Source organism: Diplotaxodon limnothrissa, linkage group LG12, assembly GCF_057381915.1.
Source record: "Diplotaxodon limnothrissa isolate DT_005_m linkage group LG12, D_limnothrissa_male_GT1.1, whole genome shotgun sequence".
NCBI classification, from domain to species: Eukaryota; Metazoa; Chordata; class Actinopteri; order Cichliformes; family Cichlidae; genus Diplotaxodon; species Diplotaxodon limnothrissa.
Window position 1 is genome coordinate 29,961,951 of NC_140607.1, and position 23,074 is coordinate 29,985,024.

General features: G+C 36.9%; 1 protein-coding gene across 1 annotated transcript; it reads left to right on the top strand.

Moving 5' to 3' along the window:
* The first annotated feature begins 4,743 nt into the window (after window positions 1-4,743).
* On the top strand, window positions 4,744-20,191 carry tars1 (threonyl-tRNA synthetase 1). The gene is made up of 19 exons (XM_085368632.1): window positions 4,744-4,877; window positions 5,588-5,665; window positions 5,982-6,172; window positions 7,563-7,686; window positions 8,221-8,345; window positions 9,100-9,217; window positions 9,313-9,377; window positions 9,773-9,851; window positions 10,081-10,227; window positions 10,732-10,830; window positions 11,946-12,112; window positions 12,703-12,865; window positions 14,148-14,285; window positions 16,260-16,337; window positions 16,422-16,522; window positions 17,777-17,881; window positions 18,137-18,209; window positions 18,979-19,093; window positions 19,223-20,191. The coding sequence occupies exons 1-19, from the start codon at window positions 4,818-4,820 to the stop codon at window positions 19,369-19,371; spliced, it is 2,175 nt and encodes a 724-aa protein (XP_085224758.1). The 5' UTR covers window positions 4,744-4,817; the 3' UTR covers window positions 19,372-20,191.
* Window positions 20,192-23,074: the final 2,883 nt, after the last annotated feature.

Here is a 23,074-nt window from a genome sequence, read left to right on the forward strand (position 1 = left end):
TTGATGCTTTTGTGTGTATGCTCAAATAACAAATGTACAAACTTATTGTAAATGCTTTGAACTGGGTGTTTTCTGCAAAGAAGAATCCACCCTGCTTTATTTTAGAAAAAAAGAAAAGAGTTCAGGAGAAGGACAAATGACATCACTATCCTGTCTTGAAATTTTCTTTTTATTGTATTGAATACAAAAGCTAAAAGTGCAGAAGAGCAGAACCCATTATGTCTCTGCCTACAATGTTGCATCAGAGTAAGTGAGAAAAGTCATCATTTCTCGGATATTCTGATGCAACAATACACATTTATTCCGGTACTCTAAAATCCTTGAAACACAATTAAAGGAAATGGAAATTGCAGTAAATCCATAAGTGGAATGTGTGCGTGTGGTGCATCACACACTTGAAAACCTAAGATGAATTTCAACTACAGAAATATGAAAGATCATGTGAAAAAGTTTACCAATCACTCCTAGAGTCGAAGTGACAATAGTGTCTCATCACAATGTGTTTTTTTTTTTTATGTTCAAAAATTCTATTCTTTGGAAAGTACTTCAGATTTATGTATACAATTAGCTTAATGTAAATGCCTTGAGCCAGACATTTTGTTTAAGTACTTTACTTTAGAAAAACAGTTTGGGGAAGTGCAAATGATGTCATCTTATAAAAAACCATCGACTTTATGTTGTTGAATAAATAAGACATACAAGAGCAAAAGAGCAGTCTCAATCATACCCATTATATCTACAAATCGATCTATGTGTTTTTATATTACCTGTTTAGATCTACATACAGACCTAGTGCGCAATGTTGCGTCAGAATCTGCTGATGCAATAGACTATTCTGGTAGCGTGAAGGTTACAGTAAGTCGTTAATAAAATGCGAAAAAGGACAGATCATAGTGGCCTCATCACAACGTGTCTTCGTGCGTGTGTGTGTGTGTGTGTGTGTGTGTTTGCGATGCTTCTACATCCCGTGCTTCATACAAGGTGCACTGACCAAGTGTTCAGGAGAACAACTGAAATCGAAAATCATTAAATATAAATAAATAAATAAATAAAAATCTAGCTTGATATCGTGATATGTGATTGAATTTCCTTATTGAAATACATAAAATGAGGTTTGGCATTAGACTTTTTAATTAATGGACACAAACTTTGAAAGAAATACGACGTGTTACATACTGGTGTCAAGCCAGCCTCCAATTCGAGACTTGCAGTCAAGCCAGCCTCCAGTTTGTTTTACGTTCCCTGTGTATTCAAAGTATTACGGGAATGGATGTGGAAACCGGATTTCAAAATAAAAGCCAACTTCGAGTGAATTAACAGATATGTTAAGAACATAATAACATATAATTTAGGCTTTTTTTTTTTTTTTTTACAAACTCTAATGTTAGATCTATATGACACAGCCTTGTACCCTAATTGTGCCCTGTCACTATCAAGGCCATCTTATTTTGGATTTCAAAGTAAAAGCCCTGTGAATCTTCATTTTTGAACTACTCTTTCAATGACTTAATAATGCTCTTAAAAGCAAAAGTCGTATTTCCAAATACTATTTGAACTTTATATCAACACTTTCCAACCACAGTCTTTTTACAGTGATACCATATCAATATCAAGTCAGTCTGATTTTGCCTTTCATAGTAATGGCCCTTTGAAATTGTCCATAATTGACTTAATCTTCTAACGATTCAAAATGCTCTAAAATGAAAAATTCTTGTTTCCACAGGGTAATTCCACCTTAGATCAACAGTATACAGCCCCACAGTGATACCATATCAATATCAAGTCATTCTGATTATGCCTTCCAAAATAAAAGCCTTTTTAAATTGTCCATAATTGACCTAACTTTCAGTGATTTCAAAATGTTTTAAAATGGAAATTTCCTGTTTCCACAGGGTAATTCCACTCCAGATCAACAGTATACAACCTCACGATGTTACCATATCAATATCAAGTCATTCTGATTATGCCTTCCAAAATAAAAGACTTTTCAAATTGCCAAGATACGACCTACTCTTTTAAAGATTTCAAAATGCTCTAAAAGTGAAAATTGCTGTTTCCACAGGATAATTTCACTTTAGGTCAACAGTATACAACCTCACGATGTTACCACATCAATATCAAGTCATTCTGATTTTGCTTTCAAAAATAAAATCATTTTCAAAATGCCCATATCTGACTTGATCCTGGAACAATTTCAAAATGCTCTAAAATGGAAATTTCGTGTTTCCACAGGATAATTCCACTCCAGATCAACAGTATACAGCCCCACAGTGATACCATATTAATATCAAGTCATTCTGATTATGCCTTCCAAAATAAAAGACTTTTCAAATTGCCAAGATACGACCTACTCTTTTAAAGATTTCAAAATGCTCTAAAAGTGAAAATTGCTGTTTCCACAGGATAATTTCACTTTAGGTCAACAGTATACAACCTCACGATGTTACCACATCAATATCAAGTCATTCTGATTTTGCTTTCAAAAATAAAAGCATTTTCAAAATGCCCATATCTGACTTGATCCTGGAACAATTTCAAAATGCTCTAAAAAGGGAAATTCCTGTTTCCACAGGGTAATTCCACCTTAGATCAACAGTATACAGCCCCACAGTGATACCATATCAATATCAAGTGATTCTGATTTTGCCTTCCAAAATAAAAGACTTTTTAAATTGTCCATAATTGACCTAACTTTCAGTGATTTCGGAATGCTCTAAAAAGGAAATTTTCTGTTTCCACAGGATAATTCCACTTTAGATCAACAGTATCCAACCCGACAGTAAAACCATGTAAATTTCATGTTGGTCTGATTTCGCCTTTCAAATTAATGGCCCGTCGAATTTGTCCATATGTGATATACTCTTTCAATTATTTCAGAATGTTTTAAAAATGAAAATTGCTGTTTCAACACATATTGGGTTTTCATTTTGAAAAGCAAAATCAGACTCAATTGATTATGACAGAATTGAATCATAAAGATGATGTAAAAGGAAGCCGAAATTGCCACTAGGTTGTAATTGATAGTACGTTTATATTTTAAGTCTGTGGAAAGATGTCATGGTTGGTTTGCAAGCTGTTTTGTAATTTCTTTATTTAGAATGACATCTTTCCACAGACTTAAAATATAAACGTACTATCAATTACAACCTAGTGGCAATTTCGGCTTCCTTTTACATCATCTTTATGATTCAATTCTGTCATAATCAATTGAGTCTGATTTTGCTTTTCAAAATGAAAACCCAATATGTGTTGAAACAGCAATTTTCATTTTTAAAACATTCTGAAATAATTGAAAGAGTATATCACATGTGGACAAATTCGACGGGCCATTAATTTGAAAGGCGAAATCAGACCAACATGAAATTTACATGGTTTTACTGTCGGGTTGGATACTGTTGATCTAAAGTGGAATTATCCTGTGGAAACAGAAAATTTCCTTTTTAGAGCATTCCGAAATCACTGAAAGTTAGGTCAATTATGGACAATTTAAAAAGTCTTTTATTTTGGAAGGCAAAATCAGAATCACTTGATATTGATATGGTATCACTGTGGGGCTGTATACTGTTGATCTAAGGTGGAATTACCCTGTGGAAACAGGAATTTCCCTTTTTAGAGCATTCTGAAATCACTGAAAGTTAGGTAAATTATGGGCATTTTCAACAGGCCATTATTTTGGAAGGCATAATCAGAATGACTTGATATTGATATGGTATCACTGTGGGGTTGTATACTGTTGATCTAAAGTGGAATTACCCTGTGGAAACAGGAATGTGCCATTTTAGAGCATTTTGAAATTGTTCCAGGAGCAAGTCAGATATGGGCAGTTTGAAAATGCTTTTATTTTTTAAAGCAATATCAGAATGTCTTGATATTGATATGGTAACATCGTGAGGTTGTATACTGTTGATCTGGAGTGGAATTACCCTGTGGAAACAGGAAATTTCCATTTTAAAACATTTTGAAATCACTGAAAGTTAGGTCAATTATGGACAATTTAAAAAGGCTTTTATTTTGGAAGGCATAATCAGAATGACTTGATATTGATATGGTATCACTGTGGGGCTGTATACTGTTGATCTAAGGTGGAATTACCCTGTGGAAACAAGAATTTTTCATTTTAGAGCATTTTGAATCGTTAGAAGATTAAGTCAATTATGGACAATTTCAAAGGGCCATTACTATGAAAGGCAAAATCAGACTGACTTGATATTGATATGGTATCACTGTAAAAAGACTGTGGTTGGAAAGTGTTGATATAAAGTTCAAATAGTATTTGGAAATACAACTTTTGCTTTTAAGAGCATTATTAAGTCATTGAAAGAGTAGTTCAAAAATGAAGATTCACAGGGCTTTTACTTTGAAATCCAAAATAAGATGGCCTTGATAGTGACAGGGCACAATTAGGGTACAAGGCTGTGTCATATAGATCTAACATTAGAGTTTGTAAAAAAAAAAAAAAAAAAAGCCTAAATTATATGTTATTATGTTCTTAACATATCTGTTAATTCACTCGAAGTTGGCTTTTATTTTGAAATCCGGTTTCCACATCCATTCCCGTAATACTTTGAATACACAGGGAACGTAAAACAAACTGGAGGCTGGCTTGACTGCAAGTCTCGAATTGGAGGCTGGCTTGACACAAGTTGTTAACATCACCCTCCTCTGACAGGAAGCACCGCCCAAGAGCACCGCCTGCAAGCTTGCATCAGAATATCCGGGCAACGTCATCAATCCTTCCCCGGCACCTTGCACCGCTTGCAGTAGATATACCTCAGACTTTATCTCTCGGTTTAAAGTAGGATAGCTTTAAACTCCTTATGGCTGAGAAGACTGTCGTGGATAAAATGAGCGAATTACAAGTGGACGAAGGCAAAAAGGTGAGACTTCAGTCTGTGTTTTAAGTCATGTAAAGCGGTTTGCAGTTAGCCTAGCCTATCGTTAGGACCATGCTGTCATTTAGCCACTCAGTAAGAACTTTTCGGCTAGCTGGCTTTCATGGGGATTTTTGTGTTGGCTTTACTGAAAATTGTTCATCTTAAGGGAACTAGCGAAAGTGTTCATTATTTCATGTTTTTGTTATGAACTTTACCACGGCAACAACAGTTATGTCTATTTGGCTAAGTTGGTTTGGCTAATGTAGCAAATCAGTACACGTACACTAAGGCTCAAGCCGGACTATATTCAGAATTGCGACAGTTTAATATTTCTTTCTATGTTGGTAGGCTCACACACGTCAGACCAGCTTAAGGTATTGAATGACTAGCTTGGGTTCTCCTTCTAAATCGGCACACCCAAGTGCTTTAAGTAGTTGTAACACAGCATTTTGTGCAAGGTTTTGTTATGTTTTGATCTTACTGAATATGCTAAAGTAGCAACAAGAAAGATGTATTTAAAATAACCGATATGTATACATTTTTAATTTGCCCAATATTATCTGCATTCGTTACTATTATTAAATGATCAGTTGGTAGGAGTGTACATTTTACATTTCCATGGAAACTTTGTCCATGAGACCCTTCAAACATGTTTTTCACCTAGTTTCTTTTTTATAAAAGTTAAATAATTACATGGTGTGATATGTGTACAGGAAGGAACTGGAAGTGGTAAAGATGGAGGAAAGAAGAAGGGTAAAAATGCTGCTGAAGACTCTGGAGGCAGGGCTGAGGTGAGTTATTATATTGTCAGGAAATATATTGTCATGTTGTTCTGCTATTATTAGATCTTGTTTTTCAAGAACATGAATCATGTACTTGTGTAGATCTGTGTCATCTCAAAGCAACCACCCATTGGCTTCAAGATAGTGTTTTTGTTGTTGCTGTTTTTTTTGTAATGACATTATTCAAAACACAGATTCCCTAAAAAAAATTTGACCCAATGATTGTTACATAAAAAATAAATACAATTAAAACTGCAATGAGTAGACAGAAGAAATGACAATGAAAGGCTTGCTTATCTACTCTCTTTTATTTTACTTTTTTCAGCTGTCACCACAGCCTCAATACATTGAGGAACGTCTTACTTTGTACACAAAGCTGAAAGCAGAGCATGATGCTCTGATGGCAGAAAGAGCTGCAAAGGATAGCAAACCTATCAAGGTTACTCTGCCTGATGGAAAGGTTGTTGAGGCGGAGTCCTGGAAGACCACACCGTACAAGGTGGCCTGTGGCATCAGGTCAGTGCTACAGAATGTACTTTTTCAAAGATGACCCCCTTTTTGTATTTCCTGTAATCATTTTTAGTTTCTAATGGCTTCACAACTCTAAAGGCAAAATTGGAAGCAGCTGGAAATCACACTTGTCAACTTTTGACTGTCTGCTGAAGACAAGAAAATAATGGGGTAAAAAAGCAAAACTTGGTTTGGTTTTGCTTGGAATGTTATCCCTTAGTACCATCCAATGTAAAGTGATTGTAAAAAGGGGTACACATGAACATAAATTTTGGCAGCTACATAACAATCATTGGGGGGGGGAGGCTATCCATGTGTTTGGGTTTTTTTTGTTTTTTTTTTTGTTTTTTTTCCCATTTCATAATCTTTTTATAGATGACAAATGTCTCAGCCCCAAGACTTAAAAAGTAATTTAAGTATTTGTTTTCTTTAAATTGCACTGGACTGTTAATGGCATTATTGGCACGCAGTGTATATCCCTGTCAGTAAAAACACACATTGTAAGGCCGATATAATTACATTTGGAATGATCAATTCTCAATGTAAAACAAAATATTTAGGTTCTGTGTAGGGTGGGTAAATATCAGGATTTACTGGCAGTACACTTCTCATTACTAGTCATAGTGAAACCACCCAATGAAATCCACATATAATGAAACTTAAGTGTTTTAGTCCTACTTTTCATAATACTACAAACGTGTACATATTAACTAGATCATTAACTACACTCTACAAAAAATATTGAGGCATGCTTCTTAATTGTTGCATTCATGTGTTTTCACTCTGCCTTTACAAAGATTTGTGGGAGGAAACAAATGTTAGAGTTAGCTCATTAAATTTGAGTGTGATACTGTTGCAATAGGAAATTTCTTCCCTCTGAGATATTCGACTATCAACTGTGTCATTAAGTGGCAGAGCACGTAAAGTTACAGACTGGGGTCACAGAGTGCTGAGGTGCATAAAGGTTAACAACACACTGTTGATTCAGTAACTGCAGAGCCCAAAGCTTCCTCTGGAATTAACATCATCACCAGGAGCTTCCTAGCTTGGGTTTTCATGGCAGCTTCTGTAGTTTTGTGTAGGTGGCCCAGTACTTTTTGTGCTATGTCATTTAATATAAAAGTTTGCATTTCATCATATTTGTCCAGGCATTTACTCATATAATGATAAAATATGTGATGTCTTTGTTCTCTTGTTGGCCATTTCTCAATAAGGTAGAACAGAAATTCTGCTAATCACAAGGATATGGCAGAGCTATTCCCAAACTCCCTCTCCACATGTCTGAGTGTGAGAAAATAAAAGGCAAATTGTGTTGTGCTACATAAATAAGCATTTGCCATTTTATTTCTGTGTCTGTACATTATTGTGATGTAGACTATTTGTGTCTTGTGTTCAGTCAAGGCCTTGCTGACAACACGGTGATTGCCAAAGTAAACGATAGTGTATGGGACCTGGACAGACCTTTAGAAGAAGACTGCAGCCTTCAGTTGCTCAAGTTTGATGACGAGGAAGCTCAAGCTGTAAGTCAGATTTTTCTTTTCTCTCCCTGCTTGTACTACATTGTTTAGAAGCATAGTTTTGGAAATTGATGCTCAACATCTTCTGGATACACAGCGTCATGCTCGCTAAACATCAAAGCTTCAGTTACCTTTTGCTTTGTAAAAGCCATATTTATATACTTGCAAAATCTTCTTTTTTTCTTTTTACACAGGTGTTTTGTTTTCAAAGCATGCAGTTAAAGCCTCAGTTCTCAGTGTATTAATTTATAATGTGCATTTTCTTTTGGGTCTCCTTTGTGCAGTTCCTCAGAATTCAATGACTGGTGTTCCTGGTGTGAATTTGATAAGCAGTGTCACTAGTTCCTTGTTTTTAAACTGGTTTTATAATACTGGCTTCATTCTTTTGTATTGTCAGCTTTTTCTCTGCTCTTTGTCATTAACAAGGAATCTGTTCAGTGTCACAACCTTGATATTTCCCCTTAAAAGTCTTAGTAACACAAAGGGTTTGAATACTCCTGTTTTCTAAATTTGCCAAAACTTCTGTATTTTCATTAGGTTTACTGGCACTCCAGTGCTCATATCATGGGTGAAGCAATGGAAAGGGTGTATGGGGGCTGCCTCTGCTACGGTCCCCCTATCGAGAATGGCTTCTACTATGACATGTTCCTAGAAAACAATGAGTGAGTTTCGTATGCTCTAAGTTCAGAGTTTCTGTCTAATTAGTGGTGTTAGTCTGCATCCAGTGATATTTTTGGTCTGTACCTCAGGGCTTAGCAGCTATCAATCTGGTTTACTGTCTTCAGACCAGAAGCAAACACAAAACAGACAGATTGTAACTACACTAATGCTGTCTAGCTGGGGCTATGTGTGGGGACTGAAAAACATCTTTCTACATATTTCTGTTGGAATAACAAGTCTATTCAAATTAAACAACGAGAAACAACTTAAGGGAAGCTTTGAAAGGGGGATTGAGACACCTTCAGAAATTTCAACAAGTTTTCCTCATAAACAACTTCTTAACTTGACCTTTTTGGATCCACGTCTCTCTGCTTTAGGCTGCAGGAAAGCTTGAGCAGTGCTGTCTAATTAATTCTACAACCTCCTTAATGAAGCCATTTTATGCTAATGGAATTCTTGGAGACTGTTTTCTTTTTTACAAGGATATTTTGACATTGCGTAAGCCCTAAAGCCGAGGACTTTAAAGTAGTTGCCCATCCTTGGATGAGGTTATCTGTATTACGAAGACTTAAGAATTATTCTGTTGGACAAAAGTCTGTTCTCATGGTTAAATATCTGGTCACATCCATGCTGCCCTTTGGAAAGCATGGCAGACTAAATTTAGCAGTGGAGGCAGTTTGCATATTAATGTGGGGTTTTAAGTGAGAAAGTGTTCAGTGTGCAGTTCTTGGTGTGATTTCTTGATGTTTTGGACAGGGGTGTATCGAGCAATGACTTCCCCTGTCTGGAGAGTTTGTGCAAGAAAATCATCAAGGAGAAGCAGCCGTTTGAGAGGCTCGAGATAAAGAAGGAAACTCTCTTGGAAATGTTCAAGGTATCTTTAAACAACAGCACACGAATATGGAACAAAAATTCAATTGATTTGATGATTTTTTTTTTTTTTAAACATAATCTTTTGTTTTTTTCTAGTACAACACGTTTAAGTGCCGCATTCTGAATGAGAAAGTCACCACTCCCACTACCACAGTCTACAGGTGGGTCAGTGAATGTAATAGTATCCTGGTGATATATTCTTTTTTTGTTTGTTTGTTTGTTAATCTCAAGCAAATCAAATAAAAAAACCAGATGCACTTTATTACAGGTGCCTCAGACTTTAACTATCATCCAAAACAATTTTTTAAAAATACCGTAATGTGACTATGATATGTGTGTATATATATTATTTATTTAAATTTGAAAGAGATATTGATTTGCAACTGCACTACTTAATTGGTTAAAGATGCTGTGTTTAGTTCTTTCTGTCACAGACTGGGTCGACATTTCGGCGCTACATTCAAAACACAGCTGGTTCTCCTAGTCAGTATTTATTTTAAATATAGAACAAAACAGGTGACTAAGTGAACTAAAGCTACAATATTTTCCATTTCAGATGTGGTCCCTTAATTGATTTATGCCGGGGACCTCATGTGAGACACACTGGAAAAATCAAGGCACTCAAGATACACAAGGTTAGACTTTTTGCTATCAGCCGTGTAAATTTATTGAACAAACTTGCAGTTAACAATATATGTGGATATAAGAGAGATTTAAAATACTGGAGTCTGTGTCCTGAATGTCTGGCTGTAAGCACATTTGTCCCTATTTTTAGAGCAGAGTTACCCTTTGTTTTATCCCCAAGGGATTTGATGGACCCAAAAGAATGATGAAAAAGCTTACGTACTCCCTTTTGTGTGCTAGAATTCATCCACATACTGGGAGGGAAAGGCGGACATGGAAACCCTCCAGAGGATCTATGGAATCTCCTTTCCTGACCCCAAAATGCTTAAAGACTGGGAAAAGTTTCAGGAGGAGGCCAAGAACAGAGATCACCGCAAACTAGGCCGGGTAAGAATTGAAATGTAAATGAGCTGTGAGTTAGGAAAATGGTCTCTTACAGGTTTCACTGTTCGCAGTCTCTTGGTATTGCAAGAAGAAAATTTGAAATGTACAGAGTAAAGTACTCAAACTAGTTTTTGAACAGTGTGAAAACATGTATGATCTTTAAATCGGTTAATAGCATGTGTAAATAAGTTTTATTTAGTGAATTGTTTGGTAAGCTCATAAACTGATTGTCACATACTGACATTAATATAGCATGATGGAAAAATATCCATGAAGCAGATTTTAGTTTGCTGGTTATTGAAAGAAAACCCATAGTCGTCAGCTCAGAGTGTAGGGTGTTGCAGCCATATTTTCAGTGTGATGAAGGCGTGGAAAAGGGCACATACCTAGACAAACCCTATTTAAAGCTTAAATATGTCACGAGGTGTCTTCAAATTGAAACCACTTGTTTGATGGCTCTTTTTAATTTTCTGTCTCTAACAAACCCTATTTTCTTTTTACATTCAGGAGCAGGACCTGTTCTTCTTCCATGACCTGAGTCCAGGGAGCTGCTTTTTCCTGCCTAAGGGAGCCTTCATCTACAACACCCTGATTGAGTTCATCAGAGTAAGGCTGAGTTGTCAGACCCACTGATAATTACTGTGATCTAACACTGAGCTTGGAGATGTAGAAAAAAGAGAGGTTATTAGGGAGAAAGTTTACATTTGCAGGAGGAAGAAGAAGAAGTTCTGCGATGATGAAAATGGCTTTATAATGCACACAAGAAAAAAACGCTCCAATTTAAGCCATGTGTCATATACTTTAATACAGAGAACTAAAAAGGGATTGGTAATGTTTTGATAATACAGCATTAAATCAGTGTCTTAAGCAAAGGCCAGATGAATAGGAAAATAATTCATGTTTTCTTTCCACAACAGTAATGCTGTAAATGGAAGCTTGACACATCCAATTTATGCTTATTTAATAAAATATTGTTTTGGCCAGGTAATAGAAAAGCATTGCTCAATGTGATGTTTACCTTCTGACACACAAATTCACTTGTGAATCTCAGAAAAGCTTATTATTATCCAACACTTATTTAAAATATATTGAAACACTGACAGCATTAAAGGAAAGCTTTATTTACACCTGTTCTATTATACAGACACATAAAAGTCAATCTTTTTCAAAGCATTTATTTTCCTGGGTTTCCAGTCAGTGCAGTCATAATAGAAAACACATTCAAGGCAATTTCACTTAAATAGATTTCTGACTGAGCAGATTTGGAGTAATGAGATTTGTTTTGTTCAAAAAACAAAAAATGGTTCTGCATTCTGCTTTCACAAACAACAAAACACCGAAAACATATCAGCAGATATCAGGATTTAAAAGAAATGACAGATTATTTTATAATATCATCTGTCTTTCTGATTCGAACAAACCAATCAGCTCATGGTGAATTAAAGCAATACAAAAGTGAATACCCTTATATTTCAGTTTTTTCCCCAAACTCTTCATAATATATGAACAAACAGGAGAATGCAAATATGCAGCAGTATAAACATGTTTGCTTGCAGAGTTGTTTACCATTTTATTTATGCATACGTCCCTTATTAGAGAGTCTCCAGGTGTTGACAGAAACCACTTCAGCCAGTTGTTTGTAGAGGTGATGGATACACAGAATTGTGAAGCTGAGCTTTTTGGAAGACTTTGTGAGAAAACATTGTCACGTTCATTGCCAGAGTGAGTACAGGAAGAGGGGCTTCCAGGAGGTTGTGACTCCCAATGTCTACAACAGCAAACTCTGGCAGACATCTGGGCATTGGCAGCACTACAGCGAGAACATGTTCTCCTTCGAGGTGGAAAAGGAGATCTTCGCTCTCAAGCCCATGAACTGCCCTGGACACTGGTGAGACTTCTGTTTCCTCACAATCAGAGTTGTTGTCAGGTATAGTTTCAGTTTTAAAGGGCAACTACAAAAGAATGAGGGAAAGAAAAACACTCCTTTTAATGCACAGTGTAGCAAGTGTTGCCTGTAGTGTGAAATATTTATTTTTTTAATACTTGTAATCAGAAGTAACTGCTTGTTGAAGGAAGAGCTGTGTATTACATACATGTCCATTACCATTAAATAAACTCGGACTGCTGTCACAAAAGAAAATGCTTGTCAGCCAGTTCAGCTCAATGTTTGCTGTGTTTTCAGTTGTTGGCCGAGGACACTTGCTGCTGCATTGCAGTGCAAAGAAGCAGACTGCAGTTATTTGTATTCACATCTTTTATCTCTTTCCACTCGTTCAGACTTTTGGTTGTCCACAAAGATGACCTCTCTGAAAATCACACTGTAATCAAAATTGATCTTCAAAGTGTTGAATATCAGTTAAATCAAATATTACACTCAGGTTTTCACAGCAGAGCATTTTTTAGGTATTGTGATTACTCTAGGTATAAGTTGGCAGTTGCATCTTTGTGTATTTTATACATATGTTTGTTTGGCACCAGTTTGATGTTTGATCACCGGCCTCGCTCCTGGAGAGAGCTGCCTTTTCGCATGGCCGACTTTGGTGTCCTGCACAGGAACGAGCTGTCAGGAGCTCTGACTGGCCTCACCCGTGTCCGCCGCTTCCAGCAGGACGATGCTCACATCTTCTGCTCCATGGACCAGGTGAGATGTGCATTGAAATGTGTACAACACACATTTTGGCTTTATATGAGCCCGATACGACCAGTAAGAATTGTTTTACACTTAAAAATCTGTTTACAGTCTTGGCGTTTCCCACTAGGTATGTGGGGCCAAAAAATTATTTAAAGGATACGTAGGATGCTAATTTCCGATTAGTAGAGCAGCTTTGCATCCTACTTCAATATAATGGATATTTACGCATGGATGATCGGTTCACTTTAAAGGCAATTGTTACTGGTTGAGTGCGAAGCCTTCAGTTGAGACTGAAGAAAAGTAAAATAAATCTGAGTGTCGCATACACCCCTCCTGAACTGTCAGCAGTTGGGTTTCTTTTAACAAAAAAGACAATACCCCTGACTCTGCTATATCAACTTTTGTTTCCTCCTTTAAAGCATGACCATGTTCAGTGTTATTTGACTGAAATACTAAATTCATTACTCTTTAGAAAAGGATACCATTCATACCAGTGTAATATTTTAAGTCACATTTATTACTGAAATACTTTCTAAAAAACGTTTTAATTTTTAATACATTTCCAAAGAACGGCACAGTTGTAACTGGTGCAAACAAACAATATTTGGAAAGACCAAAAAAGTTTCTTAATTTTTCGGTTCATAAGTCTTATTACAGCAGCCGTGATCACACTGATTAATTTTCTCCGTGAAGGCACTGGATTGGATGTTTAATTATTTTGATTGCACTTGTGCACAAATTATTTCATTTTTAATTTTTCTCTTTCATTGCAGCAGCTGGAAAGCACTGCTTGTAGTCGTTTTTGTTTGTTTGTTTTTTGTTGCTGTTTGTGGTGGTGTGGTTTTGTTTTTGTTGTTGTTTTGGGTTGTTTTTTTTCCCCCCCAGTATTTAGAATCATGCTCTTATGTTGCATTAAATTGATAATCAGTGACTTCAGCACATGGTTTACATAGAAAAGAAAGCAATCATTTTCCTTTCAGTTATTCTTATCGTGTATTTTCCTTCACCTTCAAAGCACTCACTCGTTATTTATTTATTTATGTTTTTCAATTATGATGAAATCTTTGTGGTTGTTAGTTTTTGGGTTTTTTTGTTGTTGTTGTTGTTGTTGTTTTTAAATAAACCAAAAGTTGAGCATCTTATCAAACAAAATAATTAGGTTTCCTTCTCTAGCTATCCTAACACAAACAAACATGAAATCAGCAGCAGAAATTACATTTGTAGCCATGTCCAGATGGATGATGCAAACACTATTGCTTTTTTGTTTTCTTTCTTTTATCACTGACCTCAGATTGAGTCCGAGATCAAGGGATGCCTGGACTTCCTGCGGACTGTTTATGATGTCTTTGGCTTCACTTTTAAACTCAACCTTTCCACGAGACCAGAGAAGTTCCTGGGAGACCCAGAGGTCTGGGACCAAGCAGAGAAGGTATTCAAAAGGCCTCTAGCTTCACTACATGCAGAAAATAAGAAAACGCTCAGTCAGTGTCTCACTGGAACATTAAGATTCTGATGTGAGACATTGTTAAGATGTAAATTCTAGCGCCACTCCACTGACAGCGAATGGAGAAGTGAGACTTGCAGACCCTAAGTACATTTATATTTTAATGAGTTTTTTTTGTGGACTTGCAATCATGTCTGAAGAAGGGTTTTTTACGCTTTGAAACCGTCCACGTATTGTTGCTTTAACTGTCTGCTTTTGCTGCCAAATCAAGTTCACAAGTTCTGTATTTTACATCTGTAGTTCGGCTCTAATTTGCTCAGCTTGTCTTTTAAACAAGCATAAACAAATAATAGAAGTGAGTTGGACTGAGTCATAATTAGGCTTTATTGCTCGGTGTTGTGGGTAACAGCGTTGCAGCTTTTCATGAATGACATCAAGCATCTCTGCTGGGACAACTTGAATTGTAGGAGATGAATCTGTAGAGCCACTGTTAAATGACGGTTACTAAATGCCACATATATACTGCATTGTTGTTCCCACAGCACTAGTCCATGAAGGACATAAAGTGTTTATTTGTCTGGCAAGCCTGTGCTGGCTGCCTTTGAATGGTTGAAAAAGTTTGACTGATGTAAAGCATGTGTTGAATTAACTTTCACACGGCCTTTACTCTTCTCTTTATCTGATTGCAGAGGTATTTTATTTCAGCAGTCGGATAACTATTTCATCTGCACATTGCCACACTCGATTCATGTCACAAAGATGTTCAATTATGTTTTCCTCTAAGTGGTTTTTTGTTTTTTGTTTTTTACTCTGTTGGAAACTTTCATCTGGCAGAATAAGCTGATACATTTTGTACCTTGTTGTCACCACTTCATTGATTTTTTTTTTTTTTTTTTTTTTTTTAATCATGATTATTTTGTTTTTTGTGGTGGCGGGTTTGTCATTATAATCTAGTGCAGTCTTCTTGGTGGAGGTTCAAGATACATCCTCTGTTTTTTTTATAACGGAAAATGTTCAAATGTTTTAAACCCATGAGCCACTAGAAAATATGGTTTACATTTTTGTTCTCAGGCACTGATAAATTACCATGAACTGTAGCTACACTCATTCTTGAATAGATAGAACATAATAGCAGGGTAGAAGAAGAGAAAAGCATACTTACTCTTTATTACTGGCTCTGTCTGCCCTTCTGTTTTTCAATTTATGGGTATTGTAGAAACCTGAAAGAGTTCCTTTTCCTTTCTGCTCCCTTTTTACAGTCACTGGTGTCATCATTCAGTTCTCAGTCCTTCCGTTTTTAATTTAATTTTCAAGCATATCTTTTGTCTGCTGGGAGAAAAGCATTACTGATGGAAGTTATTTTTAGGCTATTTCATTATCAATAAATTGATTGGTTACAGTTACTATTAAAGTTTTAAAGACTATGTAGTTTGCTGATAAGTAGCACACTACAAATATAATTCAAATGCTACAGTATAAAAATTAAATGTACTGTATCTTACTGACTGCACATGTTAATTATGGGCTGCTGCTATCTTTTTCTAATTAACAGTTAGTCACAGTTCTTAGAATAGAAATAAAAGCCATAAAAAATATCAGCTTGCAAGTTGAACAGCTGTCTTACTTAACCTGTCATCTGAAGAAAGCACTCTTTAAATGCAGCACTGACTTTTAATGATTAATGTGTCCCACACAAAGGTGGAAAATTATACACACAAAAGTGACTGGGGAACTTGGCATCGTGCTTGGAAGAAACTGCTGCATATTTCCCTCAGCTCGTTACTTCCCACAAGCAACCATAAAATATTATTGAGACGTTAGCATTTCTCAGTTCAGTGATTAGTTCCAGATGAAGAAAAGGTCAGGTCTAAAGGAGGAGCCTTGCTTAACACCTCTGTTTACCTGCACGTTTGTCAGAAACTGACATGGTAATAAAGCAGTTATTGTTTGTATTTACAGCAACTGGAGAATAGCTTGAATGAATTCGGAGAGAAATGGGTTCTAAACCCAGGTGACGGAGCTTTCTACGGACCCAAGGTGAGCTGTGCGCTGCACTAATGATGTAGCTAAACTGTGGAACTGCAGAAGGGTCGCTTTTGATCACAAGTCTTTTGTCTGCAGATCGACATTCAGATCAAGGATGCCATTGGTCGATACCATCAGTGCGCTACTATTCAGCTCGATTTCCAGCTCCCGATCCGCTTCAACCTCACGTTTGTCAGGTAACGACAAGTTTTATATGTTGGGTAATTAAATTTATGGCCCATGGGATAAGCTAAAGTGTCAGTGAGAAAGCAGGAAATCCAGTAACCAAATAGCGATGAGTAATATTCTTAATATGTAAATAAACCCCCTGACTTGGAGACAGTTAACTTGTCTGCCAAAAAAACATTACAAAATTATCTGTCTTCATTACAGCTTTATGACAATACCCAGTAATAAAGCTTATAAGTGCAAGACCAACAAAAAGGAGCACCACCATAGCAATTATCTGTTTCTCTTTATAGTGCTTAAAATGTATAAAGTCTAGAAGCAGAGCTCCCCCCCCCACCCCCCAGTCTTTTTGTAACAATAATAAATGATATTTCTAGCAATAACAAAATAGTAGTACTTTCACTTTGCCTCAGTCTGAGAACACCTCAAACGGCTTCTGTCATTGTCTGTATAGCAGGAAGGAACAGACAAGAATTACAGCTGTCACAGGTGATGAGATCAGAAGTGACAGAAAATTCAGAGCTTCATGCGACTGGAAAATGTCAGTCTGTGACCTATAAATGTGATTTTCACTTATTACCATAGTTCATGTGTACAATATGATCATACTCACGTATACAGTAATGCATACTCTTTTCCATTAATGGCATTTTAGGGAAATTTTACCAGTTATGCAAGTCTCACCTATTATTATACATCTCACGATTCAGGTCATATTGTTGTCTTTTCAAACTGTCTTTAATTGGTCATTTCTTCACTGTTGTTGCATCACTTCATAAACTGTTTAAATTACATTAGGTGATGTTTGTCAGTAGCTAATTAAATGATCTGTTGCCTTGAAAATTCACCTTGGTAAATAATTAACCTGTAAAGCATAATTGAAAGTATTAGTAGAAGCTGGCAGTTGGAGTTTGAGTTTTACACATCATGTCGTGCACTGAGTGCCATCTTTCACAAAAGGGCAGTGGCTGCATGAAAATTAATTTAGATGTTTTATTTCTGTCTGGGGGGAGGTGAATAAGGTGACATCACAATATAAAATTGAGAATTAGATAAAAGACACTCTAGTCATTAAATAGCATATGCTGTCCTCACCTGTTTGTTAATTGGCCCTCCATCATTTTCTATTGATTGCTTTTTGTAAGTCCCTCACTTAAAACAGACATAAGTCTGAGTTTTGTCCTGTATAAATGGTTGTGTTTGCTGAGGGGAAATTTTCACTCTGTTATTTTTTTTTTTTTCCTTTCCAACAACCTTTGTAGCCACGATGGTGACGACAAGAAGAGACCTGTGATCATCCACAGAGCAATCCTGGGATCAGTAGAGAGGATGATCGCTATTCTCACTGAAAACTACGGGGGCAAATGGTTTGTAAACAATCAGTTTAAAAAGGTTGATTTGTGAAGTAGCACCATTCTTGATTTTTGACATTTTTGGTTTATTGCTGTTCTTTCAGACTGTTCCCATGATTTCTTGATTAATGGGCTAGAAATGGAAGCATGACAGCTCAGTGGGGGGTGGGCGGGTGACATTTTTTTTACATGGGTTTCTGGCAGACGGGCAGGTTTCTGGCCTGTTTTTTAATAATCAGCTAAATGTAAATATGTCCTCCTCTGTTTCAGGCCTCTGTGGCTCTCTCCTCGTCAAGTGATGGTTGTACCCGTGGGACCAACCTGTGAAGAGTATGCTGAGAAAGTAAGAACTGACCTTGGCTGCTTCCGTATTTACATTTAAAGGACATTACAAACAGCACCCTCAGGCTGTTGAGCACTTTAATTTAACTTTATACATATTTTGTTATGTTATCACAGACTGGAGTCATTCAGTACTGCAGTATTTAAGGATCATTAGTTTCGTCTCTATTAAACTACTGCATGCTTTGCCGAAATTCAGCCTGCTTTGTTGCCTCAGCTTTTAAGTGTATAATTTTTTAATATTTCTGAACCAAGTCATGCAGGTTTTCGTGAAGCTGTCACACAATGTTTTATTTAAAATTAAAATTAAAGCAATGCTCTGCTACTTAATTAGGATGTTAGTTCATAAATACTAATGGATTTTTCTTCTGAACGTTTTTTGTTTTGATTACAATTTAATTATTTGACATTGGCCTAATCATGGCGAGCACAATGTTATCACACCTAATAAAACTGTCAGAGCTATGAAAATAAAACTCGGTTTGTATTAATGTTTGCTTAGCTTTTAACATGTGTTGGGGACATTCTGGTTGGATATCGTTGGTGCTGAACATATTTGTAAAGGTGGTCTATATTCCCAATATTGTAATGGGAAAAGAGAACAGCCCCACAGTCCACTGTGATTGTAATGGTTTCTGTAATATGATCTTTATTCTGTTCAGACTAAAATGTGTAACATCTACAGACTTTTCTTGTAAGCAAATGAATTAATTTCCAAAACGTTCCTGGACTGTTTTAAGTGTTGGTTGTTTCTCTCATTAATGTGGCAGATCAAGCAGGAATTCCACAGCAGCGGCCTCATGACTGACGTGGATCTCGACCCCAGCTGCACCCTGAACAAAAAGATCAGAAATGCACAGTTGGCGCAGTATAACTTCATCCTGGGTCAGTGGCAACACACATTTGTTTCAGTCTTGTCTGTTATTCCTGTCCTTATCGCTTTCTCACTGACCATCTAGATATTGATTTTCCTTCTCTCCCTTTTTGTCTTTGCATGTTTCCCTGTTTGGAAAGTGGTGGGAGAGAAGGAGAAGACGAGCAACACAGTGAACGTACGCACCCGAGACAACAAAGTCCACGGCGAGCACAGTGTGGAGGAGTGCATCAAGCGCCTCAAACAGCTCAAGACCTCCAGGTGTCGGAACGCCGAAGAGGAATTCTAAGAAATCAAAAAACAGTTCCTTGAGTAACATGGGGGTAAAAGGTTGAAATATGTTTTTGATAGGGAATAAAACTGCCTTCAATGTTTTGTCTTTGCTCTTCTTAAATGATTTTTCTGGTATCTTCCTTTTGCTATTTTATATCACTGTTTTTAGTTGTCAAATCACATCGTTAGTATAATTTTCCCTATTCATTGTTCTTAGACAAAATCCAGCTGGTGGGAATGTAATGTGGGGATGTCTTTGAAAGGTTTTCAGACCACTGCTATGAATAAACCAGAGAACATTTTCCAAATGTAATGAAAAGAAGAGTATGAAATGAGGATGATCTGATATCCTCGTGTTGGTGTTGTTCCCAGATCATCATGAAAATGTTGTTCCAGGTTCAACATTGCAAGTGACCAATCACATTGTTGTGACGTTATTTTTTTTGCGCGCCAAGCCATTCGTGCATTTATGAAATTCCAATGTTGCAAGGACAATATCAATTCTGCTTACTGTTTATTAAAGGGTTACGGTTAGGGTTAGGGTCAGGGTCCGTTGATCGGCGGACAGAGGCGGTTTCACGCAGCTTTAGAACAGTTTTTTGTTTTACGTCGCTTTTTCCCGAAGTCGCAAAAGTATGACGTCACAACATTCTGATTGGTCACTTGCAATGTTGATCCTGAAACAACATTTAGTATGATGATCTGGGAACAACACCAACACGAGGATATCAGATCAACCATGAAATGACTTGTACCTCAACTGTCAGTGTGTATCACTTGTTATTTCTTCAGGGAATTGTACTTTAGTTACAATTTTGATAATTAAATCATCTATCCTCGACAGTTGTACCCTGTGGGTTTGTTTTTTTTTTTGTATTGTAGAAGCAGATTGTTGTTTGCCCAACAGTCACCCAGAAAATGTACAAATTAGACAAGTTTGAGTTCAGAAAAGTAAAAAAAAATAATAATAATAATCCAGCACCAAGTTACAAGTCAACAAGAATCTAAATTTCAAAGCTGAAATGAGATGGCTGATGATGATGCTGGTGGGGTGGAAGTGCGGAGATTGTAAAGGGAATATATCCATGTGTAAAAACCGGATCCTTATCACCATCCTCCACTCGTGCATCATACTTTAAGACGGGAATCAGCAGTGTGCTGGCAGGTACACACCTGATGCTATTTATTACACGCTTACTGAGCTTTGGGACCATTTACTGTGCCTGTCTGTGCTGTTAGACTAACGGATGAGTGAGGAAGTTTTATTTAAACACTGGGAAACGCTTCCAGTTACCTATAACCAGTGTGATAATACATGCAGAGAGGATTAAACAAATAAATGTCGCTTCTGCACTTTCACTGCATGTTGATTGTGTTTACTGCACAATCTGTATTGCACCCAACTTGAGTTTGGGGATCATTATTATTCCGGCCACTAGTGGGTGCCATATCTGTGTGTTTTACTTACACAGCTGGAACAGACAAATGAAGACAGGTCTAAAAAGTATGTGCTTTGTATCAATCCCAAAGGATTGAAATTGTAGAAAAAATGGCAACAAACATTATGTACAATAATCTAAAAATACTTTCATTAACCGTTGCATTTATTTGTTCACTTAGATTTAGTGTTTATGAAGTACTTAACAGGTTTAGCATTTGCCCTTCTTCCGGTAATGACTGTAACTGTTCCTTTGCTTTATTTGGGGGGGGAAATTGCTTAAGTCATACAAAAAATTTTAATTTAAGTTGGAAATAAAGCATGCACTAAGTTAGAGTGAAGGATGGTCTCATACTTGCAGAAGAGGTGGGCAAACTCTGAATACAGGCCAAAGAAAACATTTCATTTGGCTGCTCCACAAGTTGAAGGTAATTAAATGTGAGAGAAGCCATAAGTTATTTTGGCCGATTTAGGCTTTCGGCACCAAATAAAATATGTTCACTGGCTATATTTCTTGTGTAGAGTTTAATTTCACACTTCATGCACACTGATTGTTTAAATGTATGTTTTTTGTATATCCATTTTCTAAGTGTAAATGCATGAAAAGGGTCCTGTGTGTTCTGTGCAAACACTGTCTTGGCCATGGCATGGCAGTTATGAATTTTTAGTATTTGTTTTCATCTCTCCAAGGTGAGATAGGAGACAAAAATACAACAAAGAAATCAGAAGATAAGAAAAAAAAGTGTGTGTAAAGGCACCCTCCTATCAAATCTGACCACAAGGGGGAACAGCTGAACCAGGATCTCGTGGGGGGTGAAAGGGAAGGGGCCTAATGCCGGTGGAGTGTGGGAGAGAAAAACATTTTGATAAGGGGTTAATGAAAAAGTCAATGGAGTAGAAGAGTGTCAACAGACAGAGCGAGACAGCCAGAAATCTCTGGGGATGCAGCTCGGCTGTTGACTCTCAGCTTGCCTGTGAATCCTCGCTCCCTCTTGGATCCTTCCTGTATGCTTCACTGACGACCTGGCCATGAAGGGTCACAATGCTTCACTGAACTGAGCAAACTTTTCTTTCTCATGCCATGCATGCATTTTAAGGTATTGATTCACATACTTAAAGGTCCCACTGCTGCTCTTTCCCTAGGTAATAAAGTGATTCTATGAAAACCTTACAAATAGTCTTGTTATACAGTATATTATACAGTACTGTTTTAATACTTATTTTTTATGTTAAGGGTCCTGAAGTATTTTTTGATTATCATGTTTCAAAAATGATAAAATTCTCAAATTAATTATTGGAGAAAAAAAAATCACATTTAGCCAACAATGTGATGCTCAGACTTGGCACTGCTTAACAAACTGTGATGTATTCATAGCTGAGCTGGCTGCAGCTGCTTTCACTGCTGCAAAGACATGGCAAAATCAAACTTCATAGGCTCCTATGTTCACACACATACACACTCAAGTCTGTCCACAAGACTAGAGCAACACTTCAACACCGAGTCTGTGACAAAGTAGGGAGCTCACACTGTATATAAAAGATGGGCATCTGCTTCTTGAACCCAAATGTCACAAGTGCAGAGTAGATGTGACACAGAGGGATGCTGCATGCTCATACATGAAGAATTGTTAATCACAAGCTCTAAAGTCATGCTTTATTACATGGAAACTAATGAGAGCCATAATTTGCAAAATGACCATAACTCGTCAGAAAAGTGTTTACTGATGACATGGATCAAGGTAGCTGAGGGTCCCCATAGAAATAGTGTCCTGAAAAACCCGAGGTGGCTATGTACATCTTTTATATACAGTCTATATGGTAAACGAAACAAGTTTTGAAAATGCTGCTCTTTGAAAGAGAGACGAGTTCATACAGTGCTACTAGGCACATTTTGCTGTCTTTGGACAATATGTTTCCAACCTGTGTGCTAAGCAGAAGCTAGGCTAATGTAATATTTCTATAATTGTGGTATCAATGTTCTTATCGAAAAGCTAGAAAGAAAATGTATTTCCCAAAATGCTAAACCACAATTTATGCTGAGACTTCTCATCCCATCTGGCTTTTTTTTTTTCAACAGTAACAAGTTGTCATACTTGCTTTTATGTTTATTTTTCCTTGTCGCTATGACAACTGAGAGCAGTTGTAAAGTTAGTCTGTATGATGCATGTCAAAGGTTTTTTTTTTTGTCCTGTACTCCACCCCCTCCCACCCTTAAAAGTGACAATCAAAAACCAGAAAGCCTCCCCCGCACTCATGTTCCTACCTACTCTCTGCCCTTTCA

What these genes read in the sequence shown, in the direction of transcription:
- tars1 (XM_085368632.1), top strand. Translation starts at nt 4,818, where the DNA reads ATGGCTGAGAAGACTGTCGTGGATAAAATGAGCGAATTACAAGTGGAC. An exon ending in ATGACGAGGAAGCTCAAGCT is followed by an intron (nt 7,687 to 8,220) that starts GTAAGTCAGATT and finishes TATTTTCATTAG; the next exon opens with GTTTACTGGCACTCCAGTGC. An exon ending in GCAGTATAACTTCATCCTGG is followed by an intron (nt 19,094 to 19,222) that starts GTCAGTGGCAAC and finishes CTGTTTGGAAAG; the next exon opens with TGGTGGGAGAGAAGGAGAAG.